The sequence below is a fragment of the Lonchura striata genome, chromosome 10, assembly GCF_050655825.1.
Source record: "Lonchura striata isolate lonStrDom1 chromosome 10, ASM5065582v1, whole genome shotgun sequence".
Classification (NCBI taxonomy): Eukaryota; Metazoa; Chordata; class Aves; order Passeriformes; family Estrildidae; genus Lonchura; species Lonchura striata.
This window is the reverse complement of record NC_140712.1, coordinates 11,147,474-11,171,831: the sequence shown is the minus strand read 5'-3', so window position 1 is coordinate 11,171,831 and position 24,358 is coordinate 11,147,474. Positions and strand designations below refer to the sequence as shown.

Genomic DNA, 24,358 nt, shown 5'->3' with positions numbered 1-24,358 from the left:
ATGTCTGTGAATGTACTATCAGTTCTGATTAATGACCTGTAGGCGTGTTGCTTAAAACCACATACACAGTTTGACATGAGTTAGAAAATATTGAGGGCCACCACACTACAAAGTGCTGGAGACTCTTGTCCTGATCCAGCAGTATGTTGAAGGACACATACAACTTCAAATCTAAGAGGAATTCCTCAGAGACTAAAGGAAGTTAAAAACATGCAGAAGTTAGTTTCTGATCAGGGCTGGAGTTTTGAACAGTTCATAGCATAGACTCTGCAGTTAGGAAAACTTACACCTGAGGCTGTAATTCCGTCCTTACACCCCAGATCATGTAGCCACACTGTGTGGATTATTTGCTGTACTTCTAAAATAGATTTTCTTAATTCTAAGTTAAAACATAAATGGAACCTCTTTTTAAAAATCTGGGGAATTGATGAGCTCTACAGCTGAAAAAAGAAAGAGATAGTGTTTAGTTTGTCAGTGATAGATTTGAAGAGATTCTGTAGGCAGCAGGTTATAATGTGACAGGCTGTAAACACCTCAATTCTGAAAGAACTTGCTCATATTTTTGTCCTGGATCAAAAAAAAAACCTAAATAATTGAAAGCTCAGTAGCAGCCAGTAACATCACCTGAGGTGCACAAGCATGGTGAGGATGGCAAGACATCATTTAGTAAAAGCTGTAACAAGTACTTAATGATTCCCAGTGTAATTACAGGCAGTTTAATAGCAGACAAATAAATGGAGCCTGTGTGTGTATATATTTGTTTAAAAAATAAAAAAGGTGAAAGCAACAACAGTAACAACAACAACAAAACTAGACAAGCAGTGAAAGCTAAAATATTCTGTGAAGCCTTGGAATCTGTTCCTGTTCTCGTTAACACCCACCCACCCTGTCTGGCCTTGCTCTTTTGGCAGGCAGGTAAATCCCTTCAAGTTCCTGTAAGTGAAGGAGGACTTTTTGCTTATAGCAAGACATAAAATAATTATGAAAATAAGCTTTGAAATCCAAATTGCTGTGAACCATGAAAGCCAAATCTCACTGATAAGTATTTGGCTTTCATTGGCCATGCAGCAGATTGATTCCCTCCCCAGTCTGACCACTTTCTGTACTAACTGGAAAGTTGCCACCATTCCAGGTTTGAGGCCATTACCATTCAGAGTCTTTTATTTTTTAGAAATATCAATGACACATGTTCTTGTTGTTCATTGCTAGTGTTTTGGGTATAATCTGGCTTGTAGAGCCCTGATTGAAACTACAATGTCAGCACAAGGCAGGTCTGTTGGAGAAGGCAACCTGAAAGCAGTAAGACTTATTTTGTTTATTTAAGGAAGAGATAAATGTGTGTGTGCATGCATTTGCATTTAGCAGTTTTATAGCTGGAACCATTATTAAATGATGCACAGTAGCAATTTTATCTCATTATGATTTGTTTTATAAAGATGTAATGATTCTCAGGAGAGTTTCAGGATAACATGCAAAGTTGGTTTGCATTACGTACACAGTTATGTGCCCAGTATATATGTTGCAATTTAATTTCTTAAATATATATTGTGTAACACTTTTTATTCCTGAGTGCTGGTCTCCATAAGGAATAGAGAAGGTGGCATCACGTGCTCTTCTGCACAACATGGTCCTCTGTAATTTTAGGAGTTCTTCTGAGGGATCTTTATTGTCACAGTTTTAACTTCAGAATATTCTCTCAATCCACATTCACCCCTAAAGAACAAATTACAGCATCAGTTTATACCAGGTATTGTTTATCAAGAAAAAAATCTGCAAAGTGATTTCTTGATAAAGTTAAGATATAACCCAAAATTGCAGTTCAGTTTAGATCAGAAAAATGGATGACATCAGAATTTGGTAAGGAGATACATAACAGTAAACCCAGAAATACTCACTGTCTGTTGATAGAGCTTTTAGAAGTGAATTGATGTCCTTTGTCCTTCTTAGACCTTGGAAATATCCAAGCACTAAGACCTACCTCACTGGCCAGTGAAATTACTGTTTATATTGCACTCAAGAAAGGGAAGGTCCACACTGAGCATAATGAAAAATTAACAGCTTACAGCCATGGATAAGATGAACTTGACTCCTAACCCACTGATCTTTTCTCCCTAGCAACACATCCAGCAGTAGAAATCACCATTTGCACATAATGTGGCAGAGGGTTCCGTTTGCTCAGATTCCCTTCTACAATTCCCTGTCAAATTCCTCCTTTTGTCCTGGCACAGGACGTTACATAAGAATCTCCATACTGCTGGACACCAGGCACCTACTAGGTCCCAGTCATCTGACACATGGCTCTGACGGGGACACATTCTGTTTTGGGTAGATTATGCTTAAAAAATGGGTGTTTCTGAATGCTGTTAACATTTTGCTTTAGTCAACTGCAGCCTGGCTCATCTCTTTGGTCCCTCTGCTGAGGTTTAGAGCAGATGTTGCCTGGCATCGTGGGACTTGTGCTTGTCTTCTCTGCAGTACAGGTATTTCTATTTTCCTGTGCCTATTTTGAGTAATGGAGAAGTCTCTTTATGCGATTAGTGGAGTTATGTCTTCCATATGCTGTGTCTGTAAAGCAAACACTGTCCCCACCTCCAAACAGGTACAGTCCAAATGTGGAAGTAGAATATCTTTTCCATATTAACTCAATGAGAATTTTTTCGCAACAGTTCTTACAGACTTTTGTTTCTTGGTTGTTTTTTTTATCCTTACCCCTAAGACACACACAGTATTGCTCTATTACTTATATTAAAACGTAGAACATGCTGGCATGGATATGATGCATGTTTACTATTTGACACTGCCTTCCCTCTGAATCCTCCTGTGCAGGACTTAATGCCAACTGAACCATAAAGAATATTTCAGAGGAATTTCTCAGCACCTCCTTCTAGTAAGTGTTTCAGAATGGAGCGAGTGGCCACTATTTGAGGTAATTAAATCCCTCTTCAGGCCCCCAGTGTTGCATAGACCATTTTGTATTTACTTCTACACTACAGATTTTACAGAAAATACAACGTTGGGGTGAAACTCCAGTAACTTTCCTTGGAAAGTTAATTCAATTGAACAGAAATGTCAGTATTTACCAGCCCATGTCATTTCATCTGCAGTTTTGAAAGCTGATGTGCCTGTTGGCTTGGGAAGCCTTATACATGATACAGTGGTCAGTGTTTAAGGAATACAGTAGGCTGATGATTCAGTAGGAAGTTTTAAGATTTACCAGAGTCTAAGTACTTGCAAGCAAATATTAGTGAAGACTTTTTTACATGTGAAAGGTTCCCATTGAGCTGAACCATGCCACCCCCACCTTTCAGTAGAAAGTGGTGGATTTGTCTCCAAAGAATGACCAAAACCTTTAGCTGTTGATCAGAAGCATGCCCTTAGGGCTCAGTGGAAGTTGTCACCTGGAGCTGCCTGGAGCCAAATAACTAATGGCAGTGTCTGTGTGGAAGTTTCTGGATTCAGCAGGGCTTCTGTGTAGCTCCAGACACCCATTGGACACATTTTTGCAAGCCAATAGATAACCCGGCTGACAGCAGCAAGTGAGTTTATGTACATTCCAAATGCCATTTGATCTTGGTCTGCCAAACAAAATTAGAGAATTATTGTCTGTTTCTTCAGCTCAAGGCTTCAGGACTTTACATGCTTTTTGTTTCTGGTCAGTAGTTTGGAGAAGGACAATTGTGATGAATTCTAAGGCAAATATTTTTTGAAAGTTAAAAAGCTACACTTGCTGAATAGGAAGATGGGTTATGCCAGACACTCAGAGCAGAAGAGTCAGTGTGTGTTTAGTTAAGGAGCTCAATTGTCCCCACAGCCTAATACAGGGTGCAAAATAATCCTATTCCATGTCCACTCTGGGTCTTCTGGGATTGCCGTTTGGTATCAGAGTGAGAACAAAGGTTGTGTCTGTGAAGAGGAAGGAGCCCATGGGTTAAATCTGCATGGAGGTGTCCCTTGATTGTGTGGGTGTGAGGGAAGGGGAATAAAATCCTTTCTAAGAAGAAGTATTATATATTCTCTTCCCTCCCTCAGTCCAGGAGGAAAAAAGATAAGAGAATTACAACTCCAAGCCGTTCTCCTGCTTGCACTTGTTTTTCAGAATGCAGGTGTACAGTGCTGTATCTCAGAGCTATCCAAACAATAACAATTCCTATGACATTAAATGAGAGTTCTGAAGTAGAATGGCACTTCCTTCCCTTCAAGACATTTGGACAGAGGCCAGAATTTTGGGAAGCTCTAATATAAAATAGCCACATGTGGTTATCTGAGGTGAACCACCCAAATTTTTAGTTACAGCAGTTAAATTTTACATCTCCCAGGCAGGAAGCTTTGAAGAAACATGAATGAAAAAAACCCCAAACCCATGTCTTCTAGACCTCTTCAGGGATACAAGAATATTGTAAGTAATGCAATCAGAAATCACCTGTTTTGTGTACTCTACCAGGATGCACATACTTTTGTGGGAGTGTAAAATGAGCATAACAGTTCTCAACTTTGTGTTGTTTTTTTGCCCATGTGTGATGATAACCTGCAAATTTAAATGCAGGGCCAGAACAAGTCCCAGATAATGCAGTGCTGGCACAGGCAGCACAGTGGCCCAGTTATGACCTGGCTGTAACATAGTGTTGTTACTTTAGCAATGGCACACATATAGACACTTTTTTCTTCTGTAATTGCCCAACTCAACATTATTTATGCTGTAAAATATATGCCTTAAAAACAAGAATGTAGGAAACTGACATTTTAATAAAAAGTATGCAAGTATTAATGCAGGGTGGAGGAGGTGAATTAGAAGGCGATATCTGATCAAAGAAATTCTGAAAGGAGTAGAATAATTACTCATAGGTAGGTTTTCAGGCATCTTTTTGAGATGGAGATTATTGCCATTCCAAACATTTATTGTTTATGATGAATACTTTCAAAGCTGTAGTGGGAATCAAGTGTGCAATTACCACAGATTTTCCATGAGAGCTGGGGTGCTGCTTGGGTTTCCCCCCTTTTAAGAGCTCTGCATATATGTGAATATTTTGCTTGCTGTTGAACCTCCCTGGAGTCAGTGGGGTCACCCCTGGGTGTCAAGTTACTCATGTGCTCTATTGAGCTTAGTAGTTTTAGAATATTTTCACAATGATAAGAGTTAGATGACCTGACATATTTATGCCAGTGTGAGATCACCTCATAACTCCTGAATGTGAATAGTATGAATGTGTTATTCAAAGTACTCCCTACTACGAGGGAAAATATTTCAGACTACATAAAGCTTATTTTATAGAACAAGTTGTATACTTCAACATATTTAAAGTTTTAAAGAGTTTGACCTTACTTTAGTTTTACTGCTGAGTTTGCCATTAGCCATAAGCTATTTTGAAAACTTAGGTGAGACATATCTGGTACACATACCTCCTGCACAGAAATTAATTGAATCCCTGGTATGTAACCAATCTGGGGCTGATGCAATTGCTAAACTTCCTTGTGATTGTAATGAGAATGAGAAATTGGTAAGACTTTAAATTAGGTACATGGGACAACATTTGAGTGTGGAGCTCCATTTCAAAATATTTGGCACTTAGTGCTAAATGGAATGACAGAAAGCTTTATAATGGCGAGTGGGTTTTTTTTCAAAGATATGTGAACACATTTGTTTCCTTCTCTTTGCCTGATTTCATTGTTTAAAACTCTGCAAGCTGATAACTTTTTTATAAAATTCAATTGCAGCTATATTAATAAATATAGTGAAAACTGAAGAAAGGAAAAACAACCAAGAGAGGCACAATACATGGCAAAACAGCTCTGAAACAAGTACAGCAAAGCAGTCAACAAGTACTCAGCAGCACCAAAGAGAGAGTCTTTCAGAAAATTGATTTTTAATATGGTAAAAAAACCTTCCAGAAAACACAGCTTACAAGTCCAGAAAAATACTCAGAAATTTTCAGTTCCTTTCAGGATAAGAAGAGAATTCCAATAAGTTAGTTTGCAGTGTTAGTTAAAAAAAAAAAAAAAAAAAAAAAGTGTCCTTCCAGTGCAAATCTGCAAATCAACTGCATTTAGAACCAGCAATGATGATTAAAGGTCACCTTATATTATGCCCTGATTCTCAGGTTGGAATATTTCTGGGTCTTATTTTGCATGGAAGCATTCACTAATGTTTATCAAGTAATAGAGTTGAAAACAATGTAGAAAACAACAGTGGAATACTTACATCTCTCTCCCATTGCCAGACATTTTGAATCCTCCAAAAGGACTTTGGGCATTTAAGGCATTGTAGCAATTTATCCTGCAACAGGAGGAGGCATTAAGTCCAACTGCACTGCCAGAAAGACCTTTGGATAACTCAGAGAGAGGCTGAAACTTGTGGAGCTAAGGGCACTCTATACCTCTTAGTTAATAACAAACTTGTTTCATGTTAAAAAGAAATGAGGGATTTATGATACAAAAACAACAGGCTGCTTCTCACTCCTAAGGAGAATTGGATTTGACCTGTGAAGGCAGGAGGAGAGCACCATATCCTTGGACACCTCTTCAGTAATGAACTGTTAATCTGCTGCCAAACCTCAGTGCCAATTTATAACAAAGCTGTTAGATTTTTCTCCTTAGTTTCTTGCAGATCTTTACTCAGATTTGACATAATAAATTGCAAGCTACTGAACTCTAGAGTTGGGATTCCCCATTCCTAAAGACTGGAGAGGAGGTGTCCCCTGAGTTCCTTAATGTTGTAGAAAGTAGGTAATCCTTTGTGCCTTTAGTAAACCCTGCCAGGTTCCCTGTGCTCCCCAGCAAGGATCGTTTATCCCGGCTGTTTTCAGTAAAGCTGCTCAGCAGTGGCTGCCGTGCTCCTGGGAAGCAAGGTGCTTCCCAGCCCCAGCAGCATTCCCCAGCACTGAGCAGCCACAGAATCACCCCACTGCTGTTCCATGGCTTGCCCAGTGATCCACCCCTAGGATGGGCTGCATAAATATTCTTAACAAAGGGTGCAAAACTGCGGTGAAATTATGATAGTGAGTCAAACTCTTTTATCTTCAAGAGTGGGAGTGGGATAACTTCTGCTTACCAGACTGTCCCAGCCTGCATTGCTGAAGAGACTGTCAGAGCCTTGTTTATGTCATTTGTAAAGACAGCAGCTACCAGCCCAAAATCAGAGTTGTTGGCTCTCTCTATAACTTCATCCATGGTTTTAAATCTCAGTATTTCTTGAACAGGCCCAAAAATCTGCAAGAAAGTTTAATAATTAATAAACTACTCACCTCAGAGCATTTTATTCTTGTTTCATTCTGCTTTCTTAATTATCTTCTCTCTCCTATTATACTCTTTAAAATTTCCCACAGCAAAATTTAGTGATAAATAGTGATAATATCTGTCTGTAAAACTGCATGCATTTTCCAAAGCAGGTGCCTCAGGCAAACTTGTCCATTCTACACATATCTCCTCTTTGATACCTGAGACTTTACAGTCAGTGACAAAAATTGAGCTTCCTTACACAGCTGTTGTCACTTGCTGTGTGTATAAGGAGTTCTTAAAAGATATATTTTTAATATGGTTATAATTTTCACTCTGAAGGTTTTGTCTTAGAAATTAAACAAAAGGGGAAAAATGTAATATTTAGAATATTTTAAAAAGATCTTGCCCACACATGTGAATACCTCCTCCTTGGCAATCCGCATGTCATCTGTTACGTTGGAAAACACCGTAGGTTCAATGAAGAATCCCTTTCTCCCCAGCCCCTTTCCCCCACATTCAAGTTTTGCTCCTTCAGTAATGCCACTTTGAATTAGCTCCAAGATCTTGTTGTATTGTTTTTTATCAATCTGAAAGAGAGAAAAAGCTGTTTGATGTGCAGACCATGTACTTGACAACCAAGTCTATATAGGTGCTTTTAGACAAGCTGTGTTCCAGTGAATTGGTTCCAGCTTTCATTCACTGCTCTTTGAGCTGCAGATGCCAGAATCTACAAGCAGGTGCTGACTGTGACCTCGGGCTTAGACTTCTTAAGATGTGTCACCTTGTCGTTGTGGTTTAACCCACACTCTTGCTAAACAATCTAGTTTACAAGCACAAAAAAAGCAGATCATTAGGTTTTGTCCCAGATTAACTTCCTAAAAATGTTATAAGCCCAGCTGTTTATTAGTGGCAGGAACATTTTCTAAAGATTTATTTCTGATTATGCCCATCTTCTGCTTTGAATTTCTGGATATCCAAGCACAGTTATGGTTGTAGACAGTTCTTGACAGTTAAGTATTCACAGAGATTTTAAGAGCTTCTCACAGTTTACAGCTGTGTTTTGGGGGCTGAAGATCCAAATCTTGCTCTTAAAACTGGGAGGCAAACATTGATATTTAAACTGATATTTTTTTATTTAACAAGAAACACCTCAGAGATGCACAGCTTATTTACTCCTTTAGAATTTTAATCTTGAAAGCATGTATCGTGGCAGATACCCTGGACCTTGAGTGAGTGTTCACTGACTGATCTCTGCCTTAGTGGAGTTTAAATACTTCCAGGCACCTCCTGAGCTGTAGAGCCAATGCCCTACTCCTTTACCTGTGGACCTTGTTCTGTAGTTGGGTCAAAAGGACTCCCCACAACTCTCCTCTTTGCACGTTCTACACTTCTTCTAACAAACTCTTCGTAGATTGATTCCTCCACGTAAATCCGTGAGCCTGCAGTGCAGCATTGACCTTGATTGAAGAAGACTCCTTGGTGAGCTTGTTCCACAGCGTAGTCCACTGGAAAACAAGACAGCAAATGTTGCACTGGAACACTGTGGGCAAATCTCCCTTTGCACCAGTGCTGCATGTATTACACAGTGTCACATTCCTGAAACTTTAGTAGTAGCATTTAGTTAAATAAAACTAAATCAAGATATCCTGTAGTTGTGTCAGGTCAGAAATGAGGATGATTAGGATGATTCCCACTGGAAAAGCTAAGACAGTGCCTTAGAAGTCAATAGGAGTAAGGTATGCAAGAACAACTTCACCAATGTCTTATATCCAGCAACATGTCATTTATCAAGTAAAACCCTTAAAGGGAACCTCAGAAGCAGAATGTGACCCACATAAATACATCAGACTGGGTCACTATAGAAGAAGAAAATTTGTCTGTGATCCCAGGTTGGCAATGGGCTGTTAATACTGTGTGAGAATTACAGCAAACCAAATACATGGGAGAATTTGGCTTTGATAATGGCAAGACCTGTCCTTCCCAAAAAGCCAGATTCTTTTTCTGCAACATAGAAATTTCTTCTTGGCCCATGCAGATGACTGGGCCTTAAAATTATAGGTCTGTAACAGAAAAATCAACCCTCGATTTCTACTCTAACTTCCTTGGAGGTACAACTAACACATTCTGTCCAAACAGGACAGAGGATTTGGTCATATTTAGACATTCAAGGCCACATTCTTACTTTGGGTGTAATAACTCTCTAGACAAGAATAATGAATTAATCCCTAAACACTGATGCCCTGCAGCACTTTAATACCTCTGTTACCAGTTGTAGCACTTTGGAACATTGCTTAAAGTATAATTTTTTATGGACTAAACAAAGCAACAGTGCTCTACTTTCAGCACATTCTAGACAACTCTGTCTAACAGATATGTCTTTTTATTCCCTCAGTGTGGTCTTAAGAAAAATTATACAGGCTGTTCCCTGGAGCACATTTAAATTTTCCCTGGTAGCTCCATGGAGATTGAAAGCACTAGTGGGTAGCTTGATGAACTAATGTTTCTTCTCTATTGTTAACAGTTTTTCACCATGAGGGGCTCTAACCATTCTACTCTGTTTTTTTGGTGCACTAAACCTTCAGCAGCTTTATCATGCTTTCTGCTAACTTTTGGCACACAGTGTTCCTCAAGCAGAACAAAGAACTCCTTTGGAATAGTGAGCCAGTTGCTGTTTTTAAATAATCAGAGCCTTGAAGTTTAAATCTTAGGCCAAGTACTGGAGGTTGTAATTGTGGGAAGACCAGAGAGCAGTTGTCCTTCCCCCATGGAAGGTCATAACACAGACCTGCCCCTGGCACATGTCATGCTACTAGAAATGTTTAGGTGCTCAAGTGTGAGATAGCAGGTGAGGGACATTTGAGGTGTGGTGATATCTGATGGGAAGTGGAGATGAGTAACAGGGGTAGAAGGCTGCAATATTCATGTCTGCCTCCAGCTGACGAGAGCCTTTTCAGCTTACCAGGATGACTGGCTGAAATTTCAGTCCTTGACTCGGTAAAGCACTTCTTTGTAGAAAAGCTGCTGGAAGTTGTCAAGCTTTCCCTAGTTTTTCAGATATTGATGCATTTTGAAAATGGATACAGGATTGTAAACATCTCTTGTAATTGCTGCTATTCAAAATCATTCTATTCACTTCCCTCTTTTAAATGAGAAGACCAAATCCTTATGTGTCTATTGGGGTTGCAAAATTTTCAGAAAGGGCATTGAGTATAGTGTGCCTGCACCCAGCCTGAAACAAGAGCTCAGAGCAAGGTGTGAACCATCTCATTCATCTTAACTGCTGTTAGCTTCAAAACCTCCTAATTTAGATATCAACATTATAACTATTTTGTTGCTGATCGTTTAAGCAGAAACTTCCAGTTTGTGCTTATATCCTATCCTAAACAGCTGTCCTGTACCTTCTCAGGTGCCAGAAATCTCAGCTGCACAACATCATACATCTGCCAAAATTTTCAGCTCCCTGCAGACAGTGGCAGTGAGGATATTTCAATACACAATTCTTTAGTTGCGAAAATTTAAACAAATTGAATAATCTCCCTTTACAGCTACTTAACAAAGGATACTGCACTGACTAGATTACCAAAAAGTTACATAAAAGTTGTCCCTTTTTATAATTGCTTTGAACCAAAAAAAATCACAGATTTTCCAGATTTAAAGCACTAAATCACCTTGCTGCAATGCATAGGATGGCAAATGTGTGTGGGAGTAACTGAAAAACATCATGTCCTATATGCTTGGTTATAACCTTTTTTCTGCTCTCTTGTTGACTATGAATCTGTGGGTTCAAAAACTGTATTTTATAAAAGATAGCACACCTTAGATTGCTTCTATAAGACTGAAAAATTACCATTAGATACAGCTGTATTGCTTCACTTCACTTTATATGAAAGATGTGCCCTAAAAATAGTTTAAAAAAAACTGGAAAAAACATAATTCAATCATGTTTTTTACCAAAAATATGGAAGTGCTGACTTACAATCAGCATCTGCGAAAATAATGTTTGGGCTTTTCCCACCCAGCTCCAGTGTAACTCTCTTCAAATTACTCCTTCCAGCTGCTTCTTGGATCAGCTTCCCAACCTGAAAGGAAATGGAGACACATTTTACAGGGAATGTAGTCATACAGTTAATTTTAACAGCCAGGGTTGGCTATCAGTAGAGCAGAGCTTTAAATAATCCAACAGGTCCTTTGTTCCAAACATATTCTCATCAGTAGTGGACAGCTTTTTTTTTTTTTTTTTTTTTTTTTTTTTTTTCTCCTAGAAATTGAGATGTACAGCTATGCTAAAATGGCATTCTTTTAGGGTATTTTAGGAGGGCTGAATTAGAAATTTGAAATGGACGTGACTACAATTGCTTCCATCCAAACTACTGATATGTTCACAAGCCTTAATACATCAAATTCTGATGAAATCATCTTCCTCTTCTGCAGGATTCATAGCACAGTACAGAGCAGAATACCAAGTAGGCAAGAAGTTTCAAAAGCACCATCCCAGACCTGACCTACAGCTGTATCACAGATAATCTTAATATGGGTTGAGAAGGTCAAAATCACCTCCAAAATGTCTTTGTAGATTGTGGGGTCAGCTGGAGCAGCCACGAGTTGCAGATCTTACCAATGAACATGAGCACACATTAAAAGGAGTAGCAGTCTGACAGCTACATATTTGATGTGCTTCCACATCAGTACAGTTGGAGGGGAAGCTGTGTTCCCTGGAAATTCTCCTCTCCCTGGATCAACAAATCCAAAATAGATCACCTTTTGTACGGTTGTATTGTAACTGTGACAATTTTGCAGCTAAGGAAGTAATCACTGATAGATTTAGGCTCCTACATGGTAAAACACAGGACTAAAAGTACCTGTTGAATACTGAGAATTCTAAGAACTTTGGTAAGTGCTTTATTTTAACTGGGACATGTTTTAATGTCACACAGAAAATTAGAGGTGAAGTGAAATGGGAATGAGTCCAGAGCTGTGTTTTTTTCTCCATGTAGCACTGTGGTCTCTCTTTTTTCTATTTCTAAGGTTATGTGAGTGAAATTCCCTGCAGCAAGGGGTTAATGGATGAGAAGCTGAACCTCTTAGAAAATTGAAGGCAGTCTGCTAGAGAAAGTTATGTCAGCACTGGAGTAATCAGAAAGCAAATGAAACAGAAACCAGGGCCCCCAAAGGAAAAAAAAAAAAAAGGAAAAACCCCACAGGATAATGAAGGAATTGTGAACCACTTCATGTACCTTTGTGATTAACTGTTTATCTGGTGATACCACAGTTGAGTGTGACTGAGATTTTTTCCTTAAAAAAAAAAAAAAAGGGAAAGCTTTTTTCTTTACCCCTGTATTGATGGAATGGAGTGTTGACATTATCATGAAATTCCTTGCATATCCCCTTAATTGGAGCTGATTTTATTGCTATGTTTGACTGACAGCCAGAAGTGAACCTGAAAAAAAAGGATCCTTTTTGCTTTCCACCCCCACCACATATATCGAGCACGTCATCTGGAAATTCCATCCTCTCAAACTGTGCTGAAAATGTACACTGGAAACCAGAGTTCTGTGTTTATAGCCCGTGCCAGCCAATGCCATTCACACCCTCACTGCCTTGAACCTCCCTCTCTCAAAGAACAGCAGGTATTTCCCCTCAAAAATTCACAAAGAGCAGGACAGACCAAGAAAGCCAGAGTGATGTGTCCAGCCCTCATCTCTCTTCTTTCCATTCTACTTTAATGTCAAAACACTTCTGTACATGTAAGTAAAGATTTTGAAAGGATTCCATGCAAATAAGTAATTGACAAGTATGCAAGTCCAAGTAGAGTATATGGTAAATATTCAAGTCCAAAGGGCTTTGAGACAGTGGTGTTAATTTGGAAAAGTGTAGTCTGAGGTATTTTTAATACAGGGAAGCTGTCAAGTTTCCCAGTAAAAACTTAATAGAAGGCTTCACTGTGTCTTTCCTGTTAGAGATCAGTGTAGACATCAGGATGGTGAGGCTCATGCTGCTCTGCATTTTTGTTCACTGTGCTCCCGTTGTGCCCTGTGCGCCTACAAGTTGAGAAAAGTCTCAGGGAAGGCACCAGCACCGTGGTTATTTAGTGACAAAGGCGGCCTTTTGTGCCTGAGCCTCTCTTTATGGAGAAAGACAGCATGAAAGGGATAAGTGATAGTGTTGCAATCTGCCTGGGCTTTCAGGACACGCTTCCCGCGGTGTCTCTCGGCTCGATCCCTGAGCTCCCAATAGGCAGCACAGCCCGGAGAGGGAACGCTGCAAGAGAGGACTCCCCCACAGATAATGGAGCTGTGTGATTATTCAGCAGGAATGTTGGCAGAGAAAGCCCTGACTCCCCAAACTTGTTTTGAATAGGCTTCAAGATTGATATCAGGAGTATCCCCGGATAGCTTGCGAAGCACCATAACCTTGTAAGCTGCATGAAGGGTGAGGCAGATGTAATTTGGTCCATCTCAAAGAAAACAATTTGTTATGCAGACCAACAAAAACAAAGATTAAAAAAGTAGTTTGAGGCTCTCCTGTGCAACAGAGCTATTTGAAGGATAGTCCTGGAAGGGTCTGTTTCTGGTCTGTCAATGGTGTGACACTGGGCAGTGAGAATGTATCATGATCTAAAACATTTGATTGTTGTTTATTTATGCCTTCTCTATATGGAAGTTTAATGTCTCTTTCAAGAGGAGGCTTAAGCAGTCGCATTTTAAATACTTTGCACAGAAATTTAAAAACGTTTGTTGCCTTTCATGTTCTCTTAATTTTCCATTTTCAGACAGAAATCTGCATTTCTAAAGGCTACAGGTGTGTTTCCCTGTTGCTGTTAGAGCACTCAAAGTCTCACGAGTCAAAAGCAAACCTCCAAAGTTTGTGCTACTTCCTCCTAAGCTCTGTCATTCAGAATGTCTGGGTTCTCCTCTACTCACAGATAAACAGTAAATCATCAGGGAACACCTGAATATAGATGAGCTGCAGTCTAGCTGAACAGCAGGTCATTTTCCTGACACTGCCACAGACAAGACAGTGAAGGGAAGAACTGCATAGGGAGATGTATGAATTAGAATATTCCATGAACAGTGCAAAATATGACAGAGGAGATATACATCATTAGTTAGGTGTTTTAAATAATATCCTCTATACCTTTCTTGGGATATTGAAAGAATATCTGTAGGACAGTAAGTGGTTCAAGTTACAAGACATTGATTAAGTTTTGTGGAGATGATGTGGCCAGACAGAAATTTTCAATGTTTTCTGGAAGTACTTTTCTCTCTCCCACTATTGAGACACTGGATGTCGTTGTTTTGGCAAAGCCCTCAAACCCATGCTGCTGCTCACTCAGTCTGCCTTATTTATTATGAATTCCAGATTATATGCAAAATCTTTCCGACAAGCATTTAAGAGCCTCCAGGCATGTTCAGGGTGTTTCTCCTGCAATGACAAGCAACTTTGGGATACTGGCACAAAGAGGAGCAGCTTTATTTGACTGTGCAATACCCTATATGAGGAGCAGCCCTGAAAAGAATATACTGAATAGTGCAGCATAAGTGCAAAGGCAATCCTAAACACAAATTCCTGGAGAGAATCCTAAGCTATAAATGGCTCATTTGTTAAATCCTGGCCCCATGGAAGTCTGTGGCTAAACTCCTGATAATGCTGATAGGACTGATACACCATCCTGTTTGTACTGGATTTTAGAAGGTGATTCCTTTTGACACGCATCTTTTGTAGGCAAAGAAGCACAGCAGTTGCCCAGGAATAGTTTCCTAAATCCTACCAAAAACACAAAGGAAGGAGAAGGGAAACATTTTCTCATTCAGGAGATACAAGCTGTCCAAGATAGGATCCAAAAGATTCCACAGGAGTAGGAATGAATGTTAATGCAGCCTCCCTAAATCCTTACACAGGGCATGTGTGTAGGCACCATAAGCTCACAGACTTCTCAGAACAGGTCAGATCACCTTTAGGATTCTTATTGCTAAAGTAGAAAATGCCAGGTTGCAATTCTTCATGAAGCCTAAAACCAGCAAGCGGTTGTGTGATCCAGAAGAGCTCACACAACCCATTGCCTGTGCAGTAGGAAGACATTCTGTCTACATCATGCATTGGGACATTCATCTCACTTTGGAAATGAAAGGAGAATCCTGCTGAGTAAATTAGAATCAGTGGTAATACAGCTGTTAGCTACAAACATTTGTTTGGCATGAATCAATCTCAACTCTCCTGTAGTTTGCTTTGATGGTCTCTCTAGTATCTTGTTGACTAATGATGAGATCATGGTTTGTTAATCTAAGTGCATAAAGAAAACATTCTGCCAAGCAAAATGCAGACTCTTTTGCTGGGGTTTATTGCAGTTGTTTATAGACCTTTTGTTTACACAAGCATCCAAACCAATTTGTTGGATATTTATTTGGGTTACTCTACAGAGCTGCCTGAACAGAGACCTGAATCCTATCTTAAATCTGTCTGCATTTTAATGGGTTGTAGTTTGAACAAAGTGGAAACCAGCCACTTAGGATACATTTCTTGTTGGCCAGAACTTCAAATGTTTTGTGTGCTATCTATAATTCTCATCTTGAGAGCATTTAACAACTGGAGGGAGTTGTAAGCCAGTCTGATTTGGGGGTTACATACACATTTGGTTTTAAACAGAAGTTATTAGAACTCATTAAACTTTTGCAACAATGAAAATACAATTTTTATCCCAGGAAGGGCTTTAAATCTGCATTCTGAAATATTTATAACTTCTTACTCTCCATAATAATCTCTAATTTTAAACCCAGAACATACTGCCCTCAACTATTCCCTGTGTACCAGGAACTTACGGGTACACCATCCCCACACCAGTTCCAGTTCAGATAGAGCACACAGGTAGACTTGGGCAGACAGCTCACAGCAGGAAAATGACTGTATTTGCAAAGCCTTAACTGAGCTCACAGATTTGAATGGAAATAAAGGCAAATTAAGAGTAAACTGGCTTCTGATAGCTGCTTTTTTTTCTGATATTTGAAGGCCTTTCATCTTTTTTGCACAGCAAAAGTTCTTTCAGAGAATAAGAAAATATAAAGAAACTCTCTGCATTTCTGGTATGTGTAAAATTGTCCCCTCATCAGCATTTGTCTTGGAAACACATAAAGCCCACTGCTACTTCACTGGGCAAGAGACTTGCAGAACATCTGTACTTCTGAACACTGCAGCCTAACAGCAGACATGGGAATGCCGGACATCCTGAATTTGGACCTGTTCTTAGACTCTGAAATTGTAAATTACTAGTTTTAATTAAATTGTTGCTAATCTGTTTTTAAAGGAATTCAGACAAGAATATGTGGAACTGTGAAGAAGCTGAGGCAGAGAGGGGCAAAAGGAAAGGCATGTACAGTAAACAGTGGGGATAGTGGGACACAGCTGAGCTTTTCAGTACCTCTCCCATGCTCCCAGTGAGTGGGAGTTTCACCCTGCAGCTCAGGACCAGAATAAGCAAGGAGAAATTCAGTAAGATGTAATGAGATATGTACATTGATTATGGACTTTCAAGGAAAGGTAGGAAAAGGATAGAAGCAACTGTTAACATGGTCATATTGGCTGGAAGAAAGTTTGGTTATGGCAGTTTAAATTTCTTCTGATTGTGGAAGATGAGGAAAAATGTGTCAGTGAAGCCTGAGAGGAGATTGCTGTAATTAAGGAGGATCATGGATTAGCCCTGGTTCACTAAAACCAGCACAGTAAAAATAAACATTTTGGTTAGAATGCCTGTACCAAACAGGCTGCTGAAGAGTGAACCGAAGCAAGCAGAGAAACCAAGAAAGCTACTGGAATCTAAGGAGGCACAGTATTTTAGGTGGGCTTTCATACTCAGTGTGATTTTATTTCTTTCAGTGTGACAGTTGTCAGAGTGAAAACCATACCCTGCCAGGTGTTTGCAGAACATTTCCCCTTCCAAGTGAGCTGTGGAGGGAAGAGCTTTGAGATCCATGTACTAGGGGACTGGGAGAGGAAGATGATCCATGGGAGAGTGTTTCATAAGAACCAGATAGGCTGAGAGATGATAGAGTTGGCAGACTGTTCTTTTAATGTGTGCAAGCAAACCCATAAAAGGAGAGGCAGCAGGAAAGATGGAGAAAAGTGAAATCAAACAGTAATGGCACCAGAGAAAAAGAGTTCTCTCTGCTTTTTCCTGCATTATTTGGTTGTGGGGGGAGTAAATAGCAGTATTTAAAAAATATTCAGAGCACCTGAGAATCTAAAACCTAGAGAAGAGAGTGCACACTGGATAGCTCTAAACTAGAAATCAGAAGCAGAAGTTGAAAGTTATTTCTGTGTTGTCATTGCATGGGCACAGGCTTGAGGCCTCCCAGTCATCAGGAGTGTCAAGAGGTACTGGACCAATGCATGGGTGACAAGGCCATTGGCACACGGAATACAAGTGTACACATGCACCTCTGGGCTCAGGAAGTGTGTCAGTCCTTGATTGTCAGAAGCTGTGAGGCTGCAGTAAGGAAAGGATCACTCTACACATGGATCACTCTCTTTTTCTGTGAGCACCTGGTACTGGTCCTGTTGCAAGATAAGGTGTGAGGCTGGAGGCTCTGTGGTGTGGCTTTATTGGGGTAAGGTTGTGAACTTGGCCTTTTGGCTAATATTTCTATGTTTCTATGGATTGAGTTCTACAAATATTGGAACACATTAGGGGTTTTTTTTTCTCTTTTTTTTTTTTTTTTAGGAGGAGCAGCCTGTTTTCTGCCTTTCAAGAACACTACAGAAAAAATAGCCAATTTTTTGTGATTTTTACAGGCAAATGGAGAGTTTTCATTAGTCATATGTATGCTTCAAAGGTAAAGAACTTATATAAAAGAACCTCATGGTGAAAACTTGAGAAAAACCTGTGCTTCAGAATCTCAATTTAAAGATCTTTGCATTTGTACTGATAGGTTTTATCATTAACTTGCCCATCATGAGCTGCCTTAACTAGCACATGGATGGAATGGAGGAATGGAGTTAATAGGTGGTGTTTATACACCTACTGGCTGTTGGAAATCCCCATCACTGAAGTGTACAGTTGACATGCTTCAGACAAGAACCAGAGATACAAAATATTTCTATTATTTCACTAGAACTTGAAATCTGCTTTGGAGGAGTCAGAGACTCTAGTTCAGCTCATATCAGAACATGGTGTTTAAAATGTTACAATGTTGACTTGCTGTTACAAAAATTCAGTGTTACAGGAAATCAGAAACAATATGGAATAGTTTACACTAACTCTGCATTAAAACGATCCATCTGTTCTTGCTTTAGGTTCTTAGAGAATTGCTTTTTCATCTCTGTAATGCTTTTCACTTCCTATTAGTAAGGCTTTTAAAGGTAGACACTGAGTTAGTATAAAACCCACAGCTTTTGAGTTTAAACGCCTATTAAAACTAAAGCTGTCTGGAACTACAATAAAAATTTATTTTGGCTACAAGAGACAACTTTGAAACCTAACCCATCTGTATTTTTCCTCTTCCAAACAGTGCAACATCCTGTATAATAGAGTATTTATCTTAAACAGAGACCACATATCTTTATGAAAACAATTGTTTCAACTTAATTTATGGGGGGTAATCAGCTCATATTAAAATTTTCAGTATTCCAGGATGCTAATCTTAATTGGACACAGGAGATGTAATGACTAGAGTAATTCCATAGAATAATCTGAAATCTGATGTAGCCATTGACTTAGAATGTAACCTGTGTATATTAGAATCTGAAGTTGTCATTAAAAAATCATGTACAGGCATATAGTAATTGCGAAATACCTATGTATGCAAATTAGGCATACAACTGCAGCTACATTTTCCTGGTAATTTAGGTTTGTGTGTGACTTGCAAACTCAATTATAGAATACTTCCACCAGAATAATTTATTTGAAATAATTGAGCTGGTCTCTGCAATCCTTGGGCCCACCAAGGAGATACCCACACATATCTAGCAGAGCTGCATGGTCAGTGAATTTATCAACACAAATCAAAAACAAATTGCCTCACTGTGAAGAGCAGTATCCCTGGGATAAAGCATAAAGCCTTCCACTGCCACGAGTGGGAGTCAAACATATCAAAGGGAGACTGGATCCCTGGGGTTTAGCTCCCTCCATACAATAGTTTGTCAGATTCTGAATTGAAAAGGGCCGGGTTTAGCACTCTCTAAATATAACCAGCCCTGAAACTCCTACAGAGATTCCTTTCTGTCTGCCTTCAGACGATGAGATAAGGCCCCTTCTCCTGTGACTTCAGTCTGGAGTACCTCTGTCATCCCCACCCCAACCCTGATAACAGCCAGCTTGGCACATATTTGAGAGCAAGATGTGATGAGAGTTTTGGGGATTAGTCTTTCCGTAGATTGCAGCCTTCCTCTTCAGAGCGAGCCTCCTCTCTAACATCTGCAGCATGGACTCCTAGCAAGGCATTTTGGCATACAGGAGACAATTGTCTCCCTTCATCCTCTGGCCAGCTTCTTTCCATCATTTTGGGAACTGAAACCTTGGATAATCTCCTTTTCTCCCTGCATTCCTTCCCTTTTAGGCCTCCTCCTCAACCTTAATATACTTGTATGCAGCATCAAAGCTGAAGTATATTTGCACAATTTGCTCCTTTCCTCTCCCTTTTCCCCAAGTACAGCAGGATACACAAATTATGGATGTTAAAGCAGCACTTATGTGTGCTATGATATACAAGGGATGTTCTGCCTACTTGCATGTGATTCACATCCTCATAAGCCCACAGGAAATCCCAGCAATATTTTTCCAGGCATATCTCCTGTGCTGAGGTGCTGAGCACAGCAGGGGCTGGAGGAAAGAAGCTGCTTGTGCTTGGGAAGTCCTGTGGTACGTAAGTTTAGCTGGGAAGCACAGACCACTGTAATTTAGATGTAGCACTTTTACCCAGTGGCAGTAAGAAATATAGCACAAGGACTAAAGTATTTATTAATGTTTTACAGTAACATGTGAATCCTCTTACCTCAGTAGATCCAGTGAAAGCAATTTTATCAATACCAACATGAGAGGCTATGGCTGCACCAACAATTGGACCAAATCCTGGCAAAATATTGACAACTCCTGGTGGAAAGCCAGCCTGTCAAAATAGGAATGAATGAAGGTAAGCATGACTTATGAGAACTGTTAGAGCATGTTAAAGCAGGCAGGTGCTGGTGGTTCCCTCCCCACAAGGAGAGACAGACTTCACTTCCCTCAATTCTTCTTACCTCCTTGATGAGGGCACCCATATAGAGAGCACTGAGTGGTGTTTGTTCTGCTGGTTTAATAACTACTGTATTGCCACAGCACAGAGCTGGAGCAATCTTCCATGCAAACATCAGCAGGGGGAAGTTCCACTGTAGGAAAAAAAAAGTTGATAGATGGAAAAATATTGCTGTGGTGTTTTGTTTTCAAGATGTCAAGCTGATACCTCACTTATTTCTCAGGCTGATCCTCAACATAAATCTTTCCCAGCACAAAGCAAGGATTTTTAAAAAATAACTGCCATTAAGAAAGCAACAGTGGCTTCTTAGTTCTTTCTCTCCTGTTCAAAGAAATACAAGCCCCACCTGCAATCTCCATTTAAAAAGTTCTGTTATCTGTTAAATTTTTAAGTCACAACTTTTTATTGCATTTACTGTTTTGCTATTGGCATTTTTAATTCCCCCATGAAAATAGGTCTTGCTTCTGATGTATTTGGAAAGAACTGTTTGTTCATGTTGAAGCAGTTTTGGATGTAAATTTCATATCCCATCTTAAGATATAAAATTTATGCTCAAAATTATATAATCCTTAATTGATGGCATTGCAATAAAAAGTCCATAAATGTCAATGTTCAATCAAAGCATTTCATTTTCTTGAAGACTTCTTACTGAGAAATCTATATGGAAGACGTTAAAAGGACAGTAAAAAAGAAGTTGAGAAACTCTTTGCTGCTATAAAATTTTGAATTGTCCTTCATTGAACTGCAGCAGATGATGTAGTGAATTATATTAGTTCAATGCACAAACATGCCTTGGATAAAGATAAAAGTAACAAGCCTTTTGCACCAAGGCCTGATCCTAGCAGGTTAAGTGGATAGTCCTGCTGATTTTAGTGAAAATGTCAGAGTAATAAAATAACTGTGTTTTCACAATCGCTCTTACAAATGCATACAACAGTCTCTTTTAGAAGGAGAATAGAAAGTATCAGTCACAGAGTCAGCCACTGGCCAGAACGTGTTGCTGCCTGATGCATATCAGCTGCCACTCTCAGACATCTCTCTAGCCCCTGGCTAGCTTGAAAAAATACACAACTGTCTTTCCTTCACAGAACACCCAATATTTTACTCCCTCTGTTGTTTATAAACTCCGGAGACAAAGTGATGTTTTAATTCCATCTCCAGTACATAAACCTGGGAGGGGAGCTGTCGGGCCAGCAGTGTGCTAACAGCCTGCACTTCTAATGGCATTGCAAGGAGAGCTCACAGCAGTTTTATAGGGCACTATATAGCCCTGTTTATGCTACAGCACTGCCAAAGAGCACGTTTTGATGGAAGCTGGGATGTGAAAGAGGATGAGGAGTTCAGTGTTAGACTTGCTGTTTAATTTTATTTTTGAGTAATGTATTTGCTCAGGCAATGGCCAAGCACATGCAGCAGCTTGGGCTGTTCTCTGGGACTGGTAGCATGGAGGAAATACAGAACAGATCAGCAGTGGTGTTAGAATAGATGGCTATGACAGCCATCTTCAGGCTTTGGACAACAAAACTGAGGGAAGAATGAACATGTATAGTAGATGGCTGGGTACCCTGAACAAAGGTTTACACATCTAAACTAAATTAATCCTGCTTTTGGCATGATGCTTGGCCTATGGCCAAGTTCCTTCAGCAGGTCTGTCAGTTAAGCTCAGTGAAACAAGCATAAGAGATGTCCAGCAAGACAGGGCTTAGATATTGGGGCTGTCATTTAATAAATGCTTATCCATGTGCCTGGCTGAGGAACGGGGACAGAGCTGTGGATTCTCTCATTCATAACAACCAAGTCAGGAGTGTGTAGGTGTTTGTGGGATGGCTGTAGCCACAGACTCTCTGAGTCATTGCACATTTCTCTGGGTTTCTGCTGAGTGCCAAACACAAAAGCCACCCCTTAACAAAGAAATGAAACAGCAACAAATATAAATAGGAAAAAAGGGCTTAACATTGATAAAGTAATCTTTTCTGGCTGCTCCTCTTGTAATGGAATTGCTCCGTGTTTATGTTTAATGGCTTTGTCATAATGCGAACAAAATAAAAAATCAACATCCACAAAAAAAAAAATCAGAGAATGACCTGATTAGTCCCTCAGTGTTTTGTCAAGCAAAAAAGCTTCCATGCAATATTTTAATAGCTGTATGTGAGCCTCCCATTGAAATTTCTGCCAAAGCTGGTTAACTGGCTCTTCTGAAAAAGTTACCCTCTCAGTGCAATTCCCATGCTGTGTTCAGCAAGATTTTATTATGAGGGTGTCTGCTGGGGTGTAGGGGGAGTATTGAATTTGATGAAATGATGTGTTTCTCTCTCCCAACAAATAAAACAAACATTTCATGTCTTCTATTAGCTACACAATGTTAATTGTAATGATATGTCTCCTGGAGTTTCCTTTTCTCCTCCAGCCTTGTAAAAGAAATAGCAGGAAAGAGTGGAATTAAAATACATCACATTCTCCCAGGAACTGAGGAGCCTGTTAAATCACAGTAAAAACTAAATAAATAAAGAGACTACCACAGCAAAGCATCAATTTTCCATAAGTTGTGTGAACATCCATAACCACTGACAGCATATTAACACTGTGTTTTGCTTTGCTTGTTTTAATCATGTGAATTCTATGACTTGAGAACTTAACTCCTAATAACAGAGCCTAAACCCTATTAGCATGTTCAAATAAGCATTTGCAGGGAGGCTGTTAAAGATATGTCAACAATATGAGCTCAGCTTTTTTCGTAATGGAAAACACACATAGCTGAAGACCATGTTTTATGTGTCTTTAAAGAGAGCTGGTTCAAATGAAAATAAATAGAAAGCACTAGTAGAGATACTCACAGGGATGATCTGTCCACACACTCCAATGGGTTCATGTCTTGTAAATGTAAAATAATCTCCATCTGAAACAGATGAGCATGCTTACTCTCAAGTGCAGTTTGACTTGGCAGAACAAAAAAAAAATTAAAATAGAGGGAGGGAAAAACTCTAAGGATCAGCCTTTGATGGCAGTAAAAGAAATAAAGAAGTCATGGAAGTGTTTTTTTGTGAGCCAGCATGGGAAACCTAGGTTCACGAGCAACCTAATTGTTCTTTCTGTAGAACAAAGGAAGCAGGCTTCCCATCAGAAAGTAACCTGCTTTGTTCCTTGGCAAAGAGCTGTACTGCACATAAAATTGCGGTAGCATGGAAGCACTTACTGGTCTCAGCTGATTTAAGGGTAGAGAAGTGAAGAGTCACAAAGGCAATTTCCTGAAAGGCATGAGTGGAGCACAGCAATATAAAGGTGTATCTACAACTCAGGTGTGGGGTAATAGAGTAACATTCAGCTGACTCATCTGCCACCGAGGACACAGGCAGTGTGAAGTGATGGAATGATGTACCACCGTCTCCAGATGTGCAATGAAGAGGGAAAGTTTGTGACTTGTGTCACTGAGCATCATTTACCTCCTGTGGTCTGGGAGCACATGCTGAGGTTACACATGCAGGATTTTTCCCAGTTAACAAAGAGCCAGAAAGGGACTTGCTGTGTGGGGACCAGTTAAAGGATCAGTTAAGGTGCTGTCTAACCAGTAGCTTCATTAGTGTGCTTGGCCTGCATCTGTGCAAAGGAGATTTACTGTGCCTCTGTACCTCAATTGAGTCTCGTAGCTGTATAACCTAGCCCAGACTCAAACTACATCTGAATTTAGGTCAGATGCTTTTCAGTGAGGGTGCAGCTGAGGGAAAGGCTATGCTAAAGGCATGAGCTGAATGTGCCCCTTGGCCTGTAGTGCTTGGTCATCTAGAAGAACGCAACTCTCTTAACTTGGGAAAATAATTTCAGCTAAGTGTGTGAGAATGATGAGGTTACCTAGGCTTAATGGCAGGAGATGATTTACCAGGATAAGAAAAGGTTAGACAGTGGAAAGGAGTAAGAGGAGGAGGAGGAGA

General features: G+C 39.8%; 1 protein-coding gene and 1 long non-coding RNA gene across 8 annotated transcripts in view; one reads left to right on the top strand and one right to left on the bottom strand.

The window, feature by feature from the left end:
• Window positions 1–1,299: 1,299 nt before the first annotated feature.
• ALDH1A2 (aldehyde dehydrogenase 1 family member A2) overlaps window positions 1,300–24,358 on the bottom strand; it is a 121,884-nt gene continuing 98,825 nt past the window's right edge. For all 7 annotated transcript variants that reach the window (XM_085588259.1, XM_021532056.4, XM_085588258.1 and 4 more), the window contains 9 exons: window positions 23,267–23,328; window positions 20,437–20,565; window positions 20,193–20,306; window positions 11,189–11,291; window positions 8,533–8,717; window positions 7,635–7,799; window positions 7,046–7,203; window positions 6,197–6,271; window positions 1,300–1,713 (listed from right to left, as the gene is read on the bottom strand). In XM_085588259.1, coding sequence (XP_085444385.1) covers window positions 1,641–1,713; window positions 6,197–6,271; window positions 7,046–7,203; window positions 7,635–7,799; window positions 8,533–8,717; window positions 11,189–11,291; window positions 20,193–20,306; window positions 20,437–20,565; window positions 23,267–23,328 — 1,064 coding nt within the window. In that variant the 3' untranslated portion in view covers window positions 1,300–1,640. The remainder of the gene's footprint in view (window positions 1,714–6,196; window positions 6,272–7,045; window positions 7,204–7,634; window positions 7,800–8,532; window positions 8,718–11,188; window positions 11,292–20,192; window positions 20,307–20,436; window positions 20,566–23,266; window positions 23,329–24,358) is intronic.
• LOC146766521 (uncharacterized) overlaps window positions 20,196–24,358 on the top strand; it is a 31,839-nt gene continuing 27,676 nt past the window's right edge. Inside the window, exon 1 of the long non-coding RNA XR_014957512.1 lies at window positions 20,196–20,330. This is a non-coding gene — a long non-coding RNA (uncharacterized LOC146766521). The remainder of the gene's footprint in view (window positions 20,331–24,358) is intronic.